Source organism: Penicillium maclennaniae (genome assembly GCF_028827695.1).
Source record: "Penicillium maclennaniae strain IBT 15551 chromosome Unknown utg000001l:1.0-3280838.0:1.0-3283122.0, whole genome shotgun sequence".
Classification (NCBI taxonomy): Eukaryota; Fungi; Ascomycota; class Eurotiomycetes; order Eurotiales; family Aspergillaceae; genus Penicillium; species Penicillium maclennaniae.
In genome coordinates this window covers 688,978-707,877 of record NW_026623213.1, presented here as the reverse complement: position 1 = coordinate 707,877, position 18,900 = coordinate 688,978, and the positions used below count along the sequence as shown (strand labels likewise).

Here is an 18,900-nt window from a genome sequence, read left to right as displayed (position 1 = left end):
TTTCCAATCAGAATCCAATGACTCTCATTCAGGTCTCGGGTAACTTTTGATTTTCTCGTCTCATGGCTTTAAAGACTGCGTCTGAACCTTGGGACGGGTGCACCCTCACGACGGCTACTGATAATGAACGAACAATATTGAGGGATGACCCCCTCTCCGGCAGGCCTCGGAAAGGCACATGCAGAGTTAGCCTGTAGGATCGACGTGCAGTCGAGCGAGTCGGTGATAAGCAAGGCGGGGGCGCTTAACGTGTCCAACTGGCATTCCAAGTATCGCGAGGGGGATCTGCATGGGCTGAGACTGAGTTGTTCGGTCTGAGATTTGATGTTCAATGAGGCGAGGCTGGTAATTATACGGAATGGTATAGAAACAGTTGTGAACTGTATAGTAATGTACAATTCTTCATAACTTCATCTAGGGATTATGAATAATGCTAACGATATCCCCAACGGGGTGGCCCCGCTGTACTCCCGACTCACACACACTTACCCTCTTCTTCCTCCCCGAAAGAGGCTAGACATGAGGGTTCACACATTATTGTGCTCGTCATTGTGGATTCGCGCTTCATTCCAGCCAGAAGCGAAGATATCGACGTAGGGTCGGAGAAGCGACCTCCGTCAGCCGTTTCCCCTCCCTCGCCCCCCATCGCTGAGCTCATAGAGTCCCAACTATTCACCTGCTTTGGAGGTCTCCGTTTGGATACTCCATGCCGACGCCGGTAATCACCTGCCAGCGGCGAAGGCACCAAAACGAAGGGCAGACCGAAATAGACGATCAAAGGCATCCCTTTCTCTATGTGCCGATGCAAAAAAAAACAACAATGTCCTCAAAAAGCAAAGATTCAGATTTTCTGTTGCACAGCGAGTGGAATGCAAGCAATGGCGCCGAAGCTTTTTGTTCAACCGAACCCGAAGTCCCCAGTTCCCAGGCGCCAGTCATGAGCGATCGACACGAATGATAAAAACGTTTGTGCATCTAGACGAGCCCGAAGCGAATGATAAAAAAGGTGGCTCGTCCAGTCGGAAAGTCATAACGAAAGACATGGGTCAGAATAGAATGGTAAAAGTGTAGATCGTTTGCCGGAGGGAACGTCTGTATCTGTACAAGCGAAGGTTTCCCGACGGTGGCAGTGCGAGGCGCAAAAACCCCGAGCAGGCGAATGGGGGCCCGCCACCGGAATTAATATTATAGACGGAGAAAGTCACTTCACAGGCGAAGTGAGAGAGGCATGTGCAGCCAAAAGGTGGAAAAAGAGAACCTTCGGCTCGGCTCAAGGCGGATCGAGAACCGCGCGAACCGGAGGTTTTCACGTGGATTAAAAACCTGTAAGTGTCGAAGATGGCTCGATGCAGATAATGGTCACAACATTGTCGTCAAGTAAAACGCCGTTTCAAAAGATCAGATGCAAGAATGAACAATGGTCGATAATGGATATATGCAGGTCGAGGATTCTTTTAGCGGCCGGCCTCGAGGTCGTGATTGGAGGTCAGAGTCTCACTCTCCCAAGTGTAGTGGTCGTCAACGGGGGAGAGGGAGCCTGAAGAGATCGAGGACGAAGAACCCACAGTCCACTCGTCGCTGTCTAGGTTGAGGTCACCGTCCAGGCTGGCGAGGTCGTAGCCAAATTCCCGCGAGGCGTCACCAACTTCAACATAATCGTAATGCCAGCGGAACATCTTGTCGCTCTGGGCACGAGGCAGGAAGCGAGTCTTGGCAAAGTAGAATGCTACGGTGGCCAGCAGACCACCACAAACCAGATCAACAGCGTAGTGGTGGGAGAGGTACATGGTAGCCCACCACATCCAAAGAGTGTAGGTGACCCAGAGGGGCTTCAACCGCGGGAAGACGTGGCTCATGAACAGAGCCGCGAGAGTAGAGTCGGCCGCGTGAAGCGAGGGGAAGGCACCGAAGACCACGGGTGACTGCTTGAAGCCCGAGGTATAGAGGTCGATTCCGAGAAGCTTGTCGATACGGGCAAGACCAGCGGGGTTGCCTTGCATCGAGTAGTCTGCCGGGGCAAGACCGTACAAGTTCTCGTACCACGGGGTGAGCAGGGGAACACCAACTGGATTGTGACGGCCAACATGCTAATATAACCGAGAGTCCGGGCAAAGAGGGGGGTCGTGCCCGGAGGACCAAAGATGAAGAGGAGTAGAGAGACGACAAAGGGCGCTCCATAGTGGCAAAGGCCATAGGGGATCCACGCCAGAATGTCAAGGACAACGTTCTGGTGAGCGGACAGGATGTTGCTGATGTTAGCACCGTACAGAATGTTCTCCATCGCCGGCAACACCCGGACCCAAATGGCAGGCCGCCAGTCGCTAGGAACGAACCTATTCACGCATTCAATTAGCCATGTTCAGACCGCCTTGCGCTCGACATAATTTGCCTCGCGGAGGCGCATTCCCCAGGAGTGGCAAGACAGGTATGAAACTTACTGGCATCCGTAAAAAAAAATTAGCCATCCGGCAATGGGCAAAAATGGCAGGAAGAATTGTCGGGTGATGGGTAGAAGCAGGGAGAATAGGAGTAGGGTCGAGATCGCAGTCTTGCCGAGCGGGCCAGCGGATTGAATGATCGTTAAGGAGAAGATGCCGATAATGAGAAGCAGGAGGTACTGGAAGTCGTACATCGTCCACCTATGTGCTTGGAGGGAGCGCAGAGTATCGACGGGCGAGAAGGAGGTCTGCAACGTCGAGATGGACGAAGTTGGCGATAAGCGACTCCGGAGCTTGGAGCGGATCTTGCGGCGCATTCGATGCGGCACAAGCATCTGAAATGAACGCCATGGCATCTGAATTTGGAGTTTGCCGAATTGGTTCTGTGTGCGATCCTTCCATGACGGATAGGTATTCATCTTTTCGCGGCGAGTCTCCCTCCAGGAGACTCTGGATCACTCGAGGAGAAAGGGTGAAAGGTCGAGAGATACCGCGAGATAAGACGGAAGGAAGTCGCGGAGCGTTCAAAGAGGACGAATTCAACGTGGACCGGCCGGCATGCGAAGGGTTAAAGAAGAAGGTAAGCAAGGCGCAGAGCCTAAAAGGTGTGAGAGTCGGAGGAGGGGGGCGAGGTAAGGATTAAGAAGGGGAAGATTGCATGTTGAGAGGATTCCGTATCGTGTATTCGTATTACGGCGTTCCCGGTTTTGACTCTGGCGAGTCCATGGCGTCACTAGTCATCTTCAGGGGCCCGTCTCTTTTGATGCAACGTGCATGTGGTCATATGCGGTAATTTCGGTATTAGGTGCACTACATAGGTTACTACTTGCTCAACGGCGACGAAGCTGTCGATACTGTGTGTATAATCAAGTGCTTCAGTGAGAAAGAAAAACAAAAGTTTTCTAAATCGTATTCTATACAGCGTCCGGAGAAGTGCCGGGCGGATGCGGCGGAACGGAGTGAACGGAGGCCGATCGGGCAGATGCACGAGAGATCACAATGCCTTCCGGAGATTACTGGATTGAAAGACCGAATATACCAAGACCGAGGCTGATTCTTCTTGGTCATACTATTCTCTGTTCTTCCACTAGATCCTTATGGTTCAGACCCTAGTGGTCTTGGGAGGATAGCAGTCCACACAGGCCTGATATCTGATCTATAGACTAAGCCATGTCCTGAAAGAAATTAATAAAATACCGTGCCCGAGGATCTTATTCCTTGCAAATAAAGAAAATAAAAAATAAAATGCAGTACGTTGTGCAGGGAGGGTGTATTAGTCGGGACGCAAATTTTCGTAAATTTTCAATATAAGATCCATTGCAAGGCGCCAATTGGTCATCACTGGCCTTTTGTGACCCCATCGTTCCGAATGGTATCCAACAGTATCCTCAGCTGGTCCGCCCAATTTCGCTTAATCCACCCCAGTTGTACAGACCGTATTCTCTGTAATGTAAGGTGTGTCGCCGTGGTGATTATTCACCTGGAATCAAGCTGCAACGACCGTTCCAGGGTACTGTCTCCCTAATTTTCACGGCCGACCCAAGGGAATCCTAGATGATCCTAGGGGATCCCAGGGGATCCCATAGGGGCAGGTACTGAATATGGACTACTGAGGCATCTCCACAGCGAATGACCCGGCTACTCGGCGAAACAGCTAATGATATCGCGCGTGGTCGCATGTACAGTCGCGTGTCTATGAGACAAATCAACCATGAAGCTGTGTTTGACAGCTCTTGCCCTGATAGGAGTACTGTATAGCTCGTAGCTCGGCACAGTGGAAAGGTAAAAGGTAAAAAGCACCGAAGATTTGGACTAGCTCTGCACTATCGGACGCTATTGTTATGAATGGCCCATTTTGGTTGGGGATCCAGCGCGTAGATGAGGATGTGCAGGGCTTCGTACAAGTGTCTCAGTAGGGGATGACCAGCCACCCAATTTTGTCCCTTGTGGCGCGATTCCAAATCCTACTGCTTAAAATCGGTCTAGCGCACGTACTCGTAAAAGCATCGTGAAGGAGGACCGTCTTGTCGTCTTGCCGTCTTCGAGTTTCAGCTTCTTGTGACGCGCGACCGCGGCCAATCGTGAACAATGTTGGGGGTCAAAGCTCCCTTGTGCCTGACGAGGCGTTATTCATCTATCGAGCTCTAAGTTGTGTAAGCGTAGCTTCGCCTAGTCATGATACAGAGTCCAGAGCAGGGAGTAAACACCGTACAGTTATAGGGTTAACTTGACCACAGCTGAAATTGGCCACGGAAATCAAACTTGCATACCAGTAGAGATGGCCTTAAATCCTGGCGAGGTCGGCCCAGTTGGCTCCAACTTGATGTACTCGCTCTCGAGATTGTCGTCGCGCTGCTGTGGGTCACTGCTGTCCACTGTGTCGAGTCAATCATGGAGCATCGCGATACTCTCTGATGGGTCTTACCAGCCACACTGCTTGTCTCTAGCCACCATACCACAAAGTATACTGCGGAAATGCGCTACCACAATCAGGGACAGCAAGATTTCGGTAAACGTGATCGTCGTGCCCATTGCTCATCGGGCAGCGAATTCGTTTTCCTCAGAGGTAGGTACCCCTGAAGTCAGGACAAGGTACGGTCTAGAATGATGTTGTCTTGAAAGGATATCACAGAGTCTGAGTCGGAATGAAAGTGATGATATGCGTTGTGTCACTGCCATTGCTTTGAGAGCTTGAGTTAATATCTAGAAGCTTCCTAACTTTGCCTGGCTCGACGTCGCCATTGCCAGGTTAAGAATCGGAAGTGACTTGAAGGTATGGTACATCATAGTCACTATTCCGCGACAACAATCAAGACGACATCAAATTTCTATCCTCATTCACTTGATCATCACATGCTTCTAAAAGCTACTGATCCAAAATAATAACATCATTGACCTTCAGATTCTCTTCTACGCCCGATACCCCTATTCAACTTCAGGAATTGTGCAAAGCGCGACCGATGAGAAGCAAATGAGTTCAGTCTTCAGGGGTTCTTCCATATTTGTACACAGATAGCAAGCGCCCCCGCACCAAATCTCCCACAAAGGAATCTAGCGACACCACCACCAAAGACAATGTCACGAAGCGTCTAGCTCCCATAGACAGGGGGTCCTCAGCCTCCCACGTCGCGGAGCTCGAGCCCAATCACAGACCAAAGACCTGTACCAAGAGCCGGGGAGCGTACAAGACACGCCGACCGTCTCAACGCAAAAACCAAAGACGGTAACGAGAGTACCCAGCAGTTTTCCGTAACAGCGTAATACTCGCACTCAATTTTTTAGCACGTCGAATACTCGTACTCGTATACTGACGTTGACCAATCTTTCGGGACTGGCGGTTGCCTGGCACGAAGTGGGACCCCCCCCTGGGAGAACAGATGAAGCAAGACTTACTGATTCCTTGACCCTTAATCTCGCGCGTCGTGTTCAAGACGTGTCCGAATATCCTCGCTGCGCCACCATACGGAAATATGCATGCTGACCTCATAATTGTTTCTTGGTCTTTATGGGGATTTGGTTGGAATCCACTCACGGCTGCTTACTCCGCTTTCTGTAAGGACTGGGAATGTGCGTGGTGGAGGCTGATGGGCCCTGGATTCGGGGAGGACTATTTCTGGTTATTTTCAGTGCTTCAGGATCTTACTGTAGGTGGGAGCTGGGAGCCTTGTTCGGGCGTAGAATTGGGCTGAGATTTCTTGCTGACGAGAACTCTACTGATCTCTTCTTTGTCATTATTCTCTGTCAGAGTTTTGTTTTCTGAGCTAGTACAGTCTGTTCTCTACTTCTTTACATTTTGACGTTTTTATCAAAAGCAAGGTTATGGGCAGTGGGGTTGCGCTATAGAGACGTCAGTATCGATCGAGATTGAGTCTCCCGATCTAGTAAGCCAAACTTGGAAAATCTGGAGATCTGGCGGTCAACAGTGGCATGTGGCATGTGGCATGAGTCTAACATTCCAATCATCTAGATCATGACAAACGCCACGACAGGCGTGGAGACAATAAGGGTACCTATTCTCCTCCCATCTTGCCAGCTTGATCGCGGCCTCGTTTCTTACGACCCCTGACACCCGTCTGCCGTCCTTGGCATTTGCACAGCCAGGATAGTCGGCCATCGTGATAGTCTCTAGGCATCAATATGGAATGTGCAGCCTCACTAAGCCACAGCCACATCCACCTCCAGTATGGTCCCTAGTAGGATACTGTCCTAGCGCTTCGTAGATCAAGACGTGTCCTGCACAAGCGTGGCCCCAAACAGAAATGGAGAATGCGCAGCACCTCCCCAGAATGGCAATTTCCTGTAAGTAATTTTCATGGAAATTGCAATGCTACTAGAATGTAATTCAGTATGTAATGGAGCAGCGCCTGAAATTTTACTCTAGTAGTGGTAATCTAGAAGGATACCGGATCCGGATGGCAACCGGATGATGAGCCCATGAGAGCAGGATGACGCAATGGTCATAGTCTGTCAAATCCCGGGCCGATACTACGCCACGTCGATACATGACTGTCGGGATTCGTCGCGGATGATCGGGACTCGCGATTGAGTTGACGCTTACCCTTGATGTGGATTTGCGGCGTCGGTGGTGGTGCCGAGTTCCACGGTTCTGGCGCCGGGAGTGAGGCCGAACTACAGACCCGCTCTCTTCGACCTGCTGAAACATGCCAAGGGCTATAAGAACTATGGGGGAAAGTATTGAAGCGCATACATGAGGCGTAAGTTGCAGTCAATGGAGATGAAGAAGTCCATTGGGGAAATGAATGAGTCAAACCACTTAAAGTCTATGTACTGTGGATGCTTTTGCAAGGCGCCTGGCCCAAGGAAATATTAACCCGCTAACGCCAAACCAGAGTCGTAAGGGAGATGCCCTGTCGCCAACGCCGAAAGAGGAAAGAACAAACCATGTGAGCCAGATTTGAGGGTATTATGGGGTATCGGGGTGGGTTCAATCTTGCTTGGGGTGGTCGGGGTGATCGCCTTGAGCCATCATCTGGAAGGCCTTGACCAATCCCATCGCCGAGCCAGCAGCAATACCTCCGACAAGAACCATTTGCACGCCTCCGATGAATCCCTTGCGGACGTTCTTTCGACCTTTCCAGCCACTGACGAAGCACGTCTTACCGTACCCGAAGAGGAATAGAGCAACGACCATTGTTGCAATGGACCAGCGCAAAGCGACGAATGCATCGTGGGGACCGACGAAGAAGTAAGGTACCAGAGGTACAAATCCACCGATGAAGTAGCCCAGGGCGATGGTGAGGGCGCAAATGACAGCTCGAGATTCTGAGGGTTCGGAGAGGGTGTGGTGGAAGTTCATGAGGAATGAAGGGAGCATTGGCGAGACAGCCAGGTGGTTGGTGAGTTGGGCCACCAGCTCCGATGGCAACTCATAAGGCTCGAAAATGTCGGAGATCGTGGCAGAGACGGAACCAGGATCGGTCACGGTTTGCGATTGAGTCTCCTTCAGTGTAGCCTTGTATGATTCTCTGTCTCTCTGTCAGTGGGGCCGTTGCTAAAAGACGTTGTCTCCATCTGTGAAACCCACTCTTCACTCTTGGCTCCAAGGTATCCACCGAGGCCCATGGAGATGGCACCTGCAATGAGCTCGGCCATACCACCGAAGACAACGACCTTGGTATCTCCAAGAGCAGACAGGCCTGCGGTGAGGGCAAAGGGCACTGTCATGCCATCGGAGAGACCGATGATGGCGTCGGATACGGTGCGACCGTCAATGAAACGACCAGACTTCTTCTCCTCCCGTCGGACCTGTTTCTCACCGGTCTCGACATCCCGCAGACGCATATGCTCTTCCTTCTCGTCGTCGGTACCCGAGCTACGATCGGACAACCGCGAGTAGCTCGACATGAGACCGTTCAATGAATTAATCGACATTTCGACTATTGACCAGCAACGAGTACCACTGCAAAGACCAGTTGAAGAAGTAAGCACACGACAGAAATAGAAGAAAAAAGTCGAGCGACAGATGGGACTTAAGTCAGATCGAGTCAAGCCATGTGCCTCGCTTGGAAGTCGCACTTAAGTGTGGAGACGATAGACATTACCCCCCCTTGGTACAAGAGTAGCAGAGCCTATAGAGATGCACGTGCTTGGCATCCATTGCCACAACACAACGAACGCACGGCCCATACTCTTCGCCGTGGTCCGCTAGGGGAAAACGTGCCTCAACTTTTGATCTCATTGGGCCAGTGTGGGGTTGACAGAGGATGGCTTTTCAGGGGTGAGCCAATCAAGTCATCCTGATTTGCTAGCAGATCAGACGGCTCCATTTTCATTCTATGTCTCCTCCATCTCTCCTCTACTTCGGCATGAAAATGCTTGATTTGCGAGCAACAGGATTAGGGCGTGTTGCCGAGTCCCGACGTGGTCTAGGCCGACATTCCTGTCAGGATTCTCCTTATCGCCTCCGCCCCCACCTATCTACAGGGATAGGATTCTATCGCAGAGTCTAGCGCGTCCATCCGCCGGTCCCCGTCGAGTCAGCAGTCCTGACTCCAAACGCTGTGGGCGTGCTGATTCTTAGTGTCAGCCATCTTCCTCGTGGCCTCGATAACTTCGGTCACAGGCCCGGATGAGTTGTGGGCTAGATTGCCCCGTAGATAGTGAGCACGCAACGAATGGCGGGTGAGTGGGTACAGACAATAAAAAAAATGTGGGGAAGAGTGTGTCAATGCGAAGTCTCTAGGAGGAAGAAAATTATCCACTTAAGATGGGCACCTTTTGCCTGCTGGCTAAACTGTGCAGAACTTCCTTTTCATCGATTCCTTTGTATCTTGTGAATCGCCGTTTTAAGACAGAGACGAGATCGCTGGTTGAGGGTATAGCATGCTGAGCACTGGCCCGATTAACTCTAACGGCCAATTCAAGACTGCCGGATCTACCTGTGGCTTCGTGTGCGTCGCACACGTACACACCGGGCTGCTGGTCATATAACAAAGTCACGGGGATCATCTGTGCCACCCCACTCTTAGACTCACTGAGCAACGAGGATTCAGCCGGGAGAGAAAAAAAACGCCGAGCTCACTTGAGTTTCTAGTCACCCCAGCGGATAAATCATAGTACAACGAGACTGATGTCGTAGCCTTCTAGATCAAGACAGTAAGGTGCATAGTCTGCTAATCATCAACTTCGATGAGTAGCGTAGACTCGCAAATGAACATCCCTCAACACGAGAATAAAATCCCCTCAAATAGAACCTTGGGGGAATACGACGTGAGATATGATTCTACTTGTCTTGGCGTACGGAATTCTAGACGGAATATCCTTTTAGCGTTAGAGACCTACAGTTCATAGCGTCTCCGGCTTCTTGTTATCTCGTCCTATTTTCCAGAAATTGTCTCATTCATGACGAAGGTACCGTGGACGCTGAGAACTCGGCCTGTCCTCATTCCTCAATTCTGCGAATCCTGCACCTTCTGCAGGAGCTGTGATGACTAGAAGGTCTCAACACTCGAGTCTAGTGGATGCCGTCCTTTGAGTCGGTCTTCACCGTTGCGCAACGTGATGATACGCCCAACACCCTGGAGGAAGATTGCCATAGTATGGTGGAAGAGGACAGACCAAACCAGACGCCTTCTACTGCCTGAGCCAGAGATATTCTTATTGCGCTTTCCCATAATTGAGGTCGACAAACTCTCTGGTCCAGATGGTGCGCAATTGAAGATGGCCTCCCGTAGGCTCTACCAGCATGAGAAACGAAATAAGTCGCATACGATTCGTGAATCCAGTTGGACCGATTACGACCGTCAACAGATATAGATTTGCAATCAGAGGTTCATTAGAAGAACAGATCTTTGGCATACAAAAATTGATATAGACAAGGCCATAAGGCGGAACCCCATAGTTCAGAGTCGTGATGGCAATGCCATCAAAGGGAAGATCCGTGGGTATAAGGCATGATCGTACATCGTGACACATGGAGCGGTCTCAAGAAGCCGCAAGGATGAAATGCGGAATGGACGTAGAAGTGATCCAGATCGATCGAATCAAGAGACCAAAAATATGCGCAGAAAAGAGAACAATACCCGCGTCGAGTCACCAAGTCCGATTCTCGGCATTCAACTCTCAGAGTACGTGGGCCGAGTGAATCGCCGCGAGCGCTCCACAAAGGATGAAATGAATGTATGTCGAAGGGGAAATGGGCGATTAGTTCGAGTGCCTAGTTAAAGAAAATCAGCCGATATCCCATATTCAATCCAAGCCCCCAAAAAGAAAAATAAAATAAAAAAAAAAAAAAAATAACGTACGGCTTGCGCTTATCACCATTCTTCTGTTCGGAACCAGTCATATCCCAAAGCCGACTCTTGTACGCGGGGAACGAGGTGTGGTTCCACATATTGACGAGGACACTGAAATAGATTAGATCGGCGACAGACCCCCACGCATTCGAGAATAGAGCACGAACCTCTGAGTACGGTCTTTATACGCCTCATCTTTGACCTCCTTCACCTGCACCTTCATACCATCCTTGCTGAAGACCATACTCTTCTTCTCCATCTTCGCGCGCGTGTTCTTGCTGACGTCCTGCACGATTGTGTAAACTACGTAGCCGACGCCCGCGAGTATCGCGACGAAGACGAGAAGAAGAACGAGAGGAAGGATGTTGTGCTTGGACTTTGCCATTGTGAATCGTGAAGTGTGAAGCTGGGAAGGGTGTGGCTGGAGGAAGGCAAGTGGAGGGTGGAGATTCTTTTTAACCTCGGCGCCAAGGGTTTTGTCGCGTGTAGGGCTGGGGCTTTTGCTGGGCGCTGCTGCCTAGAGGGTATTGGTATGCAGAAAGTATTAGTATGAAGGGGTCCAAAGCCCGAGGGAAGCGACAAAAGAATAGAAAAGTGAAATAGTATGACTTGCGCTAGAAGTATCAGGGGTGGTTCAAATCTCACGGATCACGGTACAGGCTCAGGGCCGTGCCGTGGGTGTTGATTCGACGAGAATGATGGCTGTGCCGCGTGGCTTGCTGTTCTATTCTTATATTCTGAGTTCCCCTCTGCCTGATTCCATTTTCTAGTCCCTAGTTGCTATGGTCTACTATACAAATTACTGAGATCGAGATATTTCCTGTGTGTATCTACGATAGATCAAGATAAGTCGACATGCCCTAATGCAGCGCACTGCCAACCCGGCAACCCTCGGCTCGATCGGTGGTATCGCGATTTCATCTGCGTCATCATGATAGAATCTCAAACTCTGGCAACTGGCTTGATTTGGGGAACTTAACTCTAGCTCTCCTTCTTTAGAACTCCGCGAGCCCGACTGCGTACATTGATCAATTCCGTGTCTTGTCCGCAGCCCACAATGTGCGACGTACCATTTATCCCCATCTTCCCGATCTGTTTCCAGTGCGGCACTGATCAGAACCCGTGTCACTGCAAAGTCGTTGGGCCGACTCTAGGTAAGTCTCTCTATCTGGACCTATCTAGAGAGAAAGCGCACTCTTAACGAGATTCATGAATAGGTTTCTGTTGTACTATCGTCGCGGCCGTACGTGAACGATAAGCGATCAACTGTGGCTGAGCTGATGGCTGACTGACGCAGGTGGTTTGTTGGCCAGCATCGATCTTCTGTGGCTGTGGCTGTACTCAGACTGGACGAGAGTATGAACTTGTTCCTTGTTCCTTGTTGGTGACATGGGGCTAATGGGAGACAGTGTGCTCGGATACCCGGTCAAACTAAATGGCCAGGTCAGTAATGCTATACCATTTTGATCGTGGAATGGGGTGCTGCGAGTAGTACTGTAATTTGCGACGGAGTTTGGATTTGTATTTTCGCGTTGAGCCATGGCACCAAGAGATGAATATACGGTGCTCAACACGGTATCGCCTACCAGGGCTGGGGTTCACGTGGAACTACATTACATTTTTTCATGCGCGTATCCAACTTTGTAAAGACTGCAGTGTCAGTAGATAGATGTAAAGTCAATTTCCAGGTTGGTTTCAATTCGGTTGAGGAAATTATCAAGGGGTCATTAATCCAGAAGTGGAGACACTATTAGAGCAGACGAACACAAGCCTTGCTGGAATACAATGCGGTGCAAAAGGAGGTATCCAGGTCAAAATGAAAACAAAGTCAACGAAAGCAGGTACTTCAAAAAACAGACAATTTCCCTCGACTGCTTTAGCCGTCTAGGAGCCGGATCAAAAAATAAAGCTTCTACTTGAGCTTTTCCTTCAACCTTGAGAACCAGCTGCGGCGCTTCTTCTTGTCGTCCTTGCTGCTTCCCGCCGAGGTAGTGGTGGTGCCGGCAGTCTCGGTGGTGCTGGACTTCTGGGCAGGCTTCGGGGTGCTTACTGCCTCGGTAGAGACGGTCACAGGTCCATCAGTAACCAATGGGGCAGTCTGGGTGGCGGTGGCAGGTGTCGAGGTTGGCGCCGGTGCATCAGAGCGGCCCGGAGGAGGAGTAGACATGGGCGAGACATCGGCAGAGTCGAAGCCAGGAGCGGCGAGACCGGCGCCGTGGCCAGGGGCAGTGGGTTGAGTAGCCGCAGAAACCGTAGGAGCCGGAGCGCCGGCCGACTCATTCATGGCAACCTTCTTCTGAAGTTCTTGCTCAACCTCCTTCTTCTCTTCAACCGCCTCCTTGTTGGCTGCTGCCTCGGGGCCATGATTGGATTCGGCGATCGACTCTTTCACAATCTCTGGGACATCCTCGACAGGCGTGGTACCATTAGTCTGCTTGCTGCTCTCGAGAGGAACAGCACCGGCCATGGCAGCTGTGGTTGCGGTAGGACCTGCCGATTGAGTAGTGTAGTCACGGTCGTCGGCCGGCTCCTTGTTCTTCTCGAGGGGTACCTCAGCAGCCAGAGCAGCGGTGGTCGAGTGGGGAGCGGCCGACTGAATGGTGTAGCCAGGATCGGCGGCGGCCTGCTGGTCGCTCATAGCAGCCCGCTGAGCGGGTCCACCCATGGGCAGACTGGACTCGGGAATAACGTTCCTGGAAATGGGGGGCACGGCGAAAGCACTGGAGCTGGCGGTGTCGTTCTGAGTGCCAGCGCTGCCCAGGGGAACACTGTCTCCCTTTTCATACGACTCCTTGTCCAGTTTCACGGTCGAGTCAACGGTGTTGCCATGGATCGAGCTTAGGTCAGGGACCTTCTCGCCCGGGTTCAGCTTGACCGGATTGCCGTAGCCACCCGAGGCGGGAATGGGATTGACGGTTAGGATTTGCTCGGACTCCTGTGCCGGGGTCTCAGGGAAGGAACCGGGAATGTCGCCGTTGGTCTTGGGGACATCCGCAGCGAGGGCCGCGGTGGTGGACTCGGGGGTGACACCAGACATGATCGCGGATGCGGGGTGGGGGGAATCGTGGATCTCTTCAGGCAAGAGCACGTTATTGACGTTGTTATGTCCGTCAGTCTCTTCGCGAGCACGACTATCAGTGGTCCAGATACCGTCCACAACAAACTTCAAAAAAACAAGTCAGCACTAGGATGATCCAAGGTTCGCGAAACAAGCGGTTTTATAGTTATGGAGAGGGTCCGGCCGAGTGACGTCAGTGGACGGGTGAAGCGTCATGGAAAACCGGGGTTGCCTAAAAGGGCTGCCTGAGGCTGGGTATTCTGCTCACCGCAACGTTTTTTTTATCTAGTGCGGCGCAGCAGAAATATCCAGGGCAGGGATATAGATCTCAGTGAGGGGGCACCCACCTTGTAGTGCACCTTCTCAATGGGCAGAGACACCTCCTTGGCGAAGCCATCGCTCACCCGGTCAAGTTTCACCGTCTTACCCCAATCGTCGAACGTGCCCGTAACGAACACCTCGTTCGCGTCGTAGGGCCTGCGAATGCGAGAAACCGTCCCAGTCAGCGCTCCAATTCCTTCCGTCTCTCGGTGCGACTCGATCGGGTCTGGCGCGAATCGAGACGAGTTGAGGGGGGGGTTGATGCGACCATCAGACTTACCATTGGAATGTAAAGAATCCCATCGTGAGAGACTCAGCCAAAATGGAAGATGTGACAGAAGGGAAAGAAAGTGGAAAAGTTGGGAGGAGAAGCAAAGCTATCGGGGTGGGGGGTGACACAGACCATGTTCTCGCCCTTTAGTCTTTAGTCTACGGCCTACGGGCCCTGAATCAAGGTGAACCTTAGCCTAGAGCTTGGAGACTTGGGACTATTCATGTGGCAGGTACTGCGTCGGGCACATGGGGTCCGAGAGTCTTAAAGTGGAATGTTTTAGGTGTGAAGAAAAAAAAAAAGATTAAATTCTCCCATGTAGGTTGCGGTCGCATGAATTTCGAAATGGCTAGGGGGGGGGTGGGGGCGGAAAAGTGGTAGTGACAGACGGGTTGACTCCTGTTCTCTCTGCATGGACATGCGCCCAAGGGGGCCCGATCGACACTACATACTACCCGCACGCAATACTGACTGTGAACTGGATATGCCTAATACTTTAGTGAAATTCCAAGGGAGAAGTCAATTGTGTCTCCCTTCTCTCACGAGACAGCCTGAAAACGGTAGGGCACTGGTGATAATGACCTCAAGAGTCTCCCTCAGCCCATGTTTGCCACCGAGTCCCACTCCTGTGGCGACCAATGTGCAATGATCATCTTCCCTCAGAAGCCGCTGCGTGTTCTAGAAGACACCTGGAAGACGCTGTGACGAAGTTTTTCGCTCTTTTTTCCTCTATGACTTTCATTGTTGGGCAGGTCGTGTGCTTTCCCCTCTGTGTAGAATTGAAAAGGTTAAGCTCGGAACTCTGGATCGGTCGGCTAGCAACCCGTGGGTGAAAGTAACGTCGATCACCATGGTCAGCCAGTAGTGGACTATAGTGGACTGTACTGCAGTAAATTTGGTAGTGTAGAAGCTGTCCTGTATGGTCTATGATCGACGAAGAAGCTCAGACCAACCGCCCCGACTTTACTCCTCCTCTACCCCTCCCCTCTCTCGCTTTCTCTCTCTTGTTTCCATTTTCACAGCTCAATCCCTGAAACCCGGGGAACTTCTCCTTTCTTCTGGAGTCTCGCTGCCTTCTCTTAATGTAAGTGTCTTTCATCCTCCCGAGACCTTCTCTCTCTCCCACGGTCCTATCCCACTTCCCCACCGAGAGGTTTGTCTGAGTCGGCCTCCAATTAGACTCAACCGTGCTCCATCCCCACTCTCTGCTGGCCGACACTGCCCCTCCATTCTGAACGTCTCTCTTCCTGCACCTTTCCTCTTGTCTCAAACTTCTTCTTCATAAAACACTATCCTAACAACCCACCTCAGAGCAGTTGAGTCTCTCACCTCGCCGCCTTGACACCTTTGCAACCACACATTCATATCTCCTTCTAAGTCTGGCCGGAGCCGTGGCCTCTCCGGCCTTTATAACCGCAGCCATGGCGGAAAGCTCTAACTCCTTTCCCGGGACCAACCCCTTCATCAACACCAAACTTGACAAATCCCCCAGCATTCAAAAAATCTCAGAGGATGAGGAATTCGAGGTGACGTCACCAACAGACATGACATTTCGACAGGCCAACGCTGGCTCGGGAAATCCCATCTTCGGAGGCAGTACTTTCGGTGAACGGTCACAAGGCGGAGGCCCTGGAGCCTCATTGTTCGGTGGAAGTCCTTTTGGCACGGGAGCTGCATCGGGTGAGGGCGAGGGCGAGGGCGAGTCTGAGGAAGGCGGCCTGGGCGCTCTGCCTACTGGATCCGCACGGCAAGGCTTCCCTAACAATTATGCGTTAGGTCGTCGTACCTCCGTCTCAGCGGAGTCGTTGAACCCCACGTCTGCGGGCGACGAGAGCTGGGCGCCCCCGCACCACCCCAAGACTGACGAACAGTTGGCTCGCCTCAAGACAGCGGTCAGCAGGAATTTCCTCTTCTCTCATCTTGATGATGATCAGTTCAAAACTGTACTCGATGCTCTGGTCGAGAAGCCTATTCCCGCCAAGGACATCAAGGTGATTTCGCAGGGCGATGCTGGCGACTACTTCTATATTGTGGAAAACGGTTCTTTCGACATTTACATTCACCCCTCTGGCTCCGTGCAGCCAGGTCCTGACGGCCTAGGCAATAAGGTTAGCTCCACTGGGCCTGGAGGTTCGTTTGGCGAGTTGGCCCTGATGTACAATGCCCCGCGTGCCGCCACCGTTGTTTCCACCGAGAAGAGCACTCTGTGGGGTTTGGATCGCATCACCTTCCGGCGAATTTTGATGGACTCGGCGTTCCAGCGACGCCGCATGTATGAAGCTTTCCTGGAAGAAGTCCCGCTGCTCTCCTCCCTCAAGCCTTATGAGCGCGCCAAGATCGCTGATGCACTGGATACCATCAAGTTCCCGGCGGGAGCTACCATTATTGCAGAGGGTGATCCTGGCGACGCGTTCTATTTGCTGGAGTCTGGAGAGGCGGAGGCGCTCAAGAACGGAGCGTCTGTCAAGGAATATCACCGGGGCGACTACTTTGGTGAATTGGCTCTGTTGGAGGACAAGCCACGCGCTGCGAGCATTGTCACCAAAACTGAAGTTAAAGTGGCACGCCTGGGACGAGATGGATTTAAGAGACTCCTCGGACCCGTGGAGGAGATTATGAGACGGGCCGAGTATCAGTTGGATGCGTCCAAGTCCCCCGTTTCTGCTTCATGAATGTGACACGATACGATGAACTCGATTTGGGACATGACATGCAAAAACCCGGACTGCCTGAACCCCGAATTTATACCCTAGGTTATCTTTGGAATGCTATCCGTTGTGACACGTGTGCACGTCTCCTGTTGTTACTTTATTACTCCAATGACTCCCTTCTCTATCTTGATGCCCCACTGATCCGACGTTCATTTTGACCTGTATCTACAACCTCTTTTCTCTTCATGTGCGACGCGGTCCCTGGCACAGTAACCTTTCATCGTCCTTGTCATACTATCTTGCTGTTGGATTACTCTGTCCCGAGAGTAATTTACCTAGAATTGATCAATTGATATTTTATATCCCACCGTGCACCTTACCATGCAATGTAATCTCAGGCCTATCAAACTATGTTATTCGTTACGCATTAACCTCGACACCACCAAATCACTCCGCAACACCCACTTTTCCCCATTCGTCACTTCTTTCCCTTCATGCAGCATGCAGTGATCCCCATGCCGATGGAACAAGGCCATCCCCACCTCCGGCGCCACAGCAATCGGCTTGGGATTCCGATCAGCTCGTGTAGGTTCCGGATAAAATACCGTCTCACCGCCAGAGCAAGTAGTCAGATAAATAAGAAGTGTCCAAGTTGTGCGTGCAGGCAGGGACTTCGCCGCCCCCGAAGGAAGGAAAGTCAGCGAATTAGACTCGTCATCTACAAATGATTAGCCTACACTCCTCTTCAATCTCCGTGTAAATAAATACGCACAATGTTGTGCAAAGAATTGCCCCGCAGAGTATCGATAGATGCGAATATTAGGATTCAAGCCCAACGGCTCTCCACCCCAGACTTCTCGGGCTCTCCGCGCAAGTTCTTCCGGTGATGGAGGAGTCGCATCCTCGTCCCCTTCATCGTATTCAGCCTCGCCGAACCGAGTGGTGACGAGTTCTTTCATCGCCGTCCCGCTCCATAATATCTCCGCGAATCGCCCATCCTCCACCTGGAACCGATCATTCACGCGCACCGCCTCGTCCTTCTTCGGTTTACCGGGCGTCGTAGTCATAGGTAGAGACGCCAGAAACGAGGCGTATGTCTTGCATAATGAGGCAGGTAGGAAGTTGCGGATCAAATAGATTTGTTCGGGAACGAGGGTTTCGAGGCTCAAGTCGGCGGCGGGGAGGAGCGGGCGGAGAGGAGGCCAGTTGGGGGTGGAGCTACTAGGCTTGGCTTGAGTATCGGACTTCTTCGGTTTGGGCATTTCCAATCTAGAAAGTGTCTAGAGGTGTCAATGCTGGGGAGATTTAAGTGCTATGTAGGGTATTTTCGGTGGGGAAGTGGAGGGTTGTGCGATAAGATGAGCCCGAGGTTTCTGCATCTTCTCCAATTTGCCTCCGCTTCTCACCCCCACAGCTTCGGTGACTTGCATATTACAGATGTGACACCGGCGAGGGGAAAGGGAAGTTTCCACTTAGGGTCGGATGGCTGGAGGAGGGGTAATACTCGCGGTGAGCTTCTATTACCCCTCCGCGCCGGGTGCTGATCCATAGGAGTATAAACTTGGACAAGCCGAGTGGCAGCGGAGTCAAGCCGACTATCTTGAGAGGGGTTGACTCCACTTACAAAAAGTTATCAATTCTGCTCGTTCGCAGATACATTGGGGGTCTTTTTTCTTTTGAAATGAACAAAGGGGGATGGGAAGCTAGATAGACCCCTCGGTCTAGAGCAGTTCGATTCCGTAGATCTAGACGGTGAGGAACCAGGCACCCAACGCGGTGGATCTGGTCGGAGGTTGGAGCGGGGCGGCAGAGAAAATTTGTCCCGGTAGATCGTTGAGGCCCAGGGGAGATCCGTCCATGTCAAGATTCTTGAGAAACTCTATGGTTTTTTTTGACCCTGTCTTCT

General features: G+C 51.6%; 7 protein-coding genes across 7 annotated transcripts; 1 reads left to right on the top strand and 6 right to left on the bottom strand.

Annotated features, from left to right (window-relative positions):
- Window positions 1-1,454: 1,454 nt before the first annotated feature.
- Window positions 1,455-2,857, bottom strand: N7477_000262 (phosphatase PAP2 family protein; the record flags this gene model as incomplete). The annotated part of the gene is made up of 3 exons (XM_056961925.1): window positions 1,455-2,033; window positions 2,063-2,333; window positions 2,439-2,857. 3 exons carry the CDS (start codon window positions 2,855-2,857, stop codon window positions 1,455-1,457), a joined length of 1,269 nt encoding a protein of 422 aa, XP_056826928.1.
- Window positions 2,858-4,694: 1,837 nt separating this feature from the next.
- Window positions 4,695-4,970, bottom strand: N7477_000261 (uncharacterized protein; the record flags this gene model as incomplete). Its single annotated transcript, XM_056961924.1, has 2 exons — window positions 4,695-4,806; window positions 4,864-4,970. The coding sequence occupies 2 exons, from the start codon at window positions 4,968-4,970 to the stop codon at window positions 4,695-4,697; spliced, it is 219 nt and encodes a 72-aa protein (XP_056826927.1).
- A 2,413-nt stretch (window positions 4,971-7,383) lies between these two features.
- Window positions 7,384-8,330, bottom strand: N7477_000260 (VIT1/CCC1 transporter family protein; the record flags this gene model as incomplete). The annotated part of the gene is made up of 2 exons (XM_056961923.1): window positions 7,384-7,924; window positions 7,984-8,330. 2 exons carry the CDS (start codon window positions 8,328-8,330, stop codon window positions 7,384-7,386), a joined length of 888 nt encoding a protein of 295 aa, XP_056826926.1.
- Window positions 8,331-10,601: 2,271 nt separating this feature from the next.
- Window positions 10,602-11,078, bottom strand: N7477_000259 (uncharacterized protein; the record flags this gene model as incomplete). Its single annotated transcript, XM_056961922.1, has 3 exons — window positions 10,602-10,614; window positions 10,703-10,804; window positions 10,861-11,078. 3 exons carry the CDS (start codon window positions 11,076-11,078, stop codon window positions 10,602-10,604), a joined length of 333 nt encoding a protein of 110 aa, XP_056826925.1.
- Window positions 11,079-12,605: 1,527 nt separating this feature from the next.
- N7477_000258 (carbohydrate-binding module family 48 protein) lies at window positions 12,606-14,375 on the bottom strand (the record flags this gene model as incomplete). Its single annotated transcript, XM_056961921.1, has 3 exons — window positions 12,606-13,856; window positions 14,099-14,228; window positions 14,353-14,375. The coding sequence occupies 3 exons, from the start codon at window positions 14,373-14,375 to the stop codon at window positions 12,606-12,608; spliced, it is 1,404 nt and encodes a 467-aa protein (XP_056826924.1).
- A 1,389-nt stretch (window positions 14,376-15,764) lies between these two features.
- Window positions 15,765-17,015, top strand: N7477_000257 (cyclic nucleotide-binding domain-containing protein; the record flags this gene model as incomplete). Its single annotated transcript, XM_056961920.1, has 1 exon — window positions 15,765-17,015. The coding sequence occupies one exon, from the start codon at window positions 15,765-15,767 to the stop codon at window positions 17,013-17,015; it is 1,251 nt and encodes a 416-aa protein (XP_056826923.1).
- A 392-nt stretch (window positions 17,016-17,407) lies between these two features.
- On the bottom strand, window positions 17,408-18,256 carry N7477_000256 (uncharacterized protein; the record flags this gene model as incomplete). The annotated part of the gene is made up of 2 exons (XM_056961919.1): window positions 17,408-17,712; window positions 17,767-18,256. 2 exons carry the CDS (start codon window positions 18,254-18,256, stop codon window positions 17,408-17,410), a joined length of 795 nt encoding a protein of 264 aa, XP_056826922.1.
- Window positions 18,257-18,900: the final 644 nt, after the last annotated feature.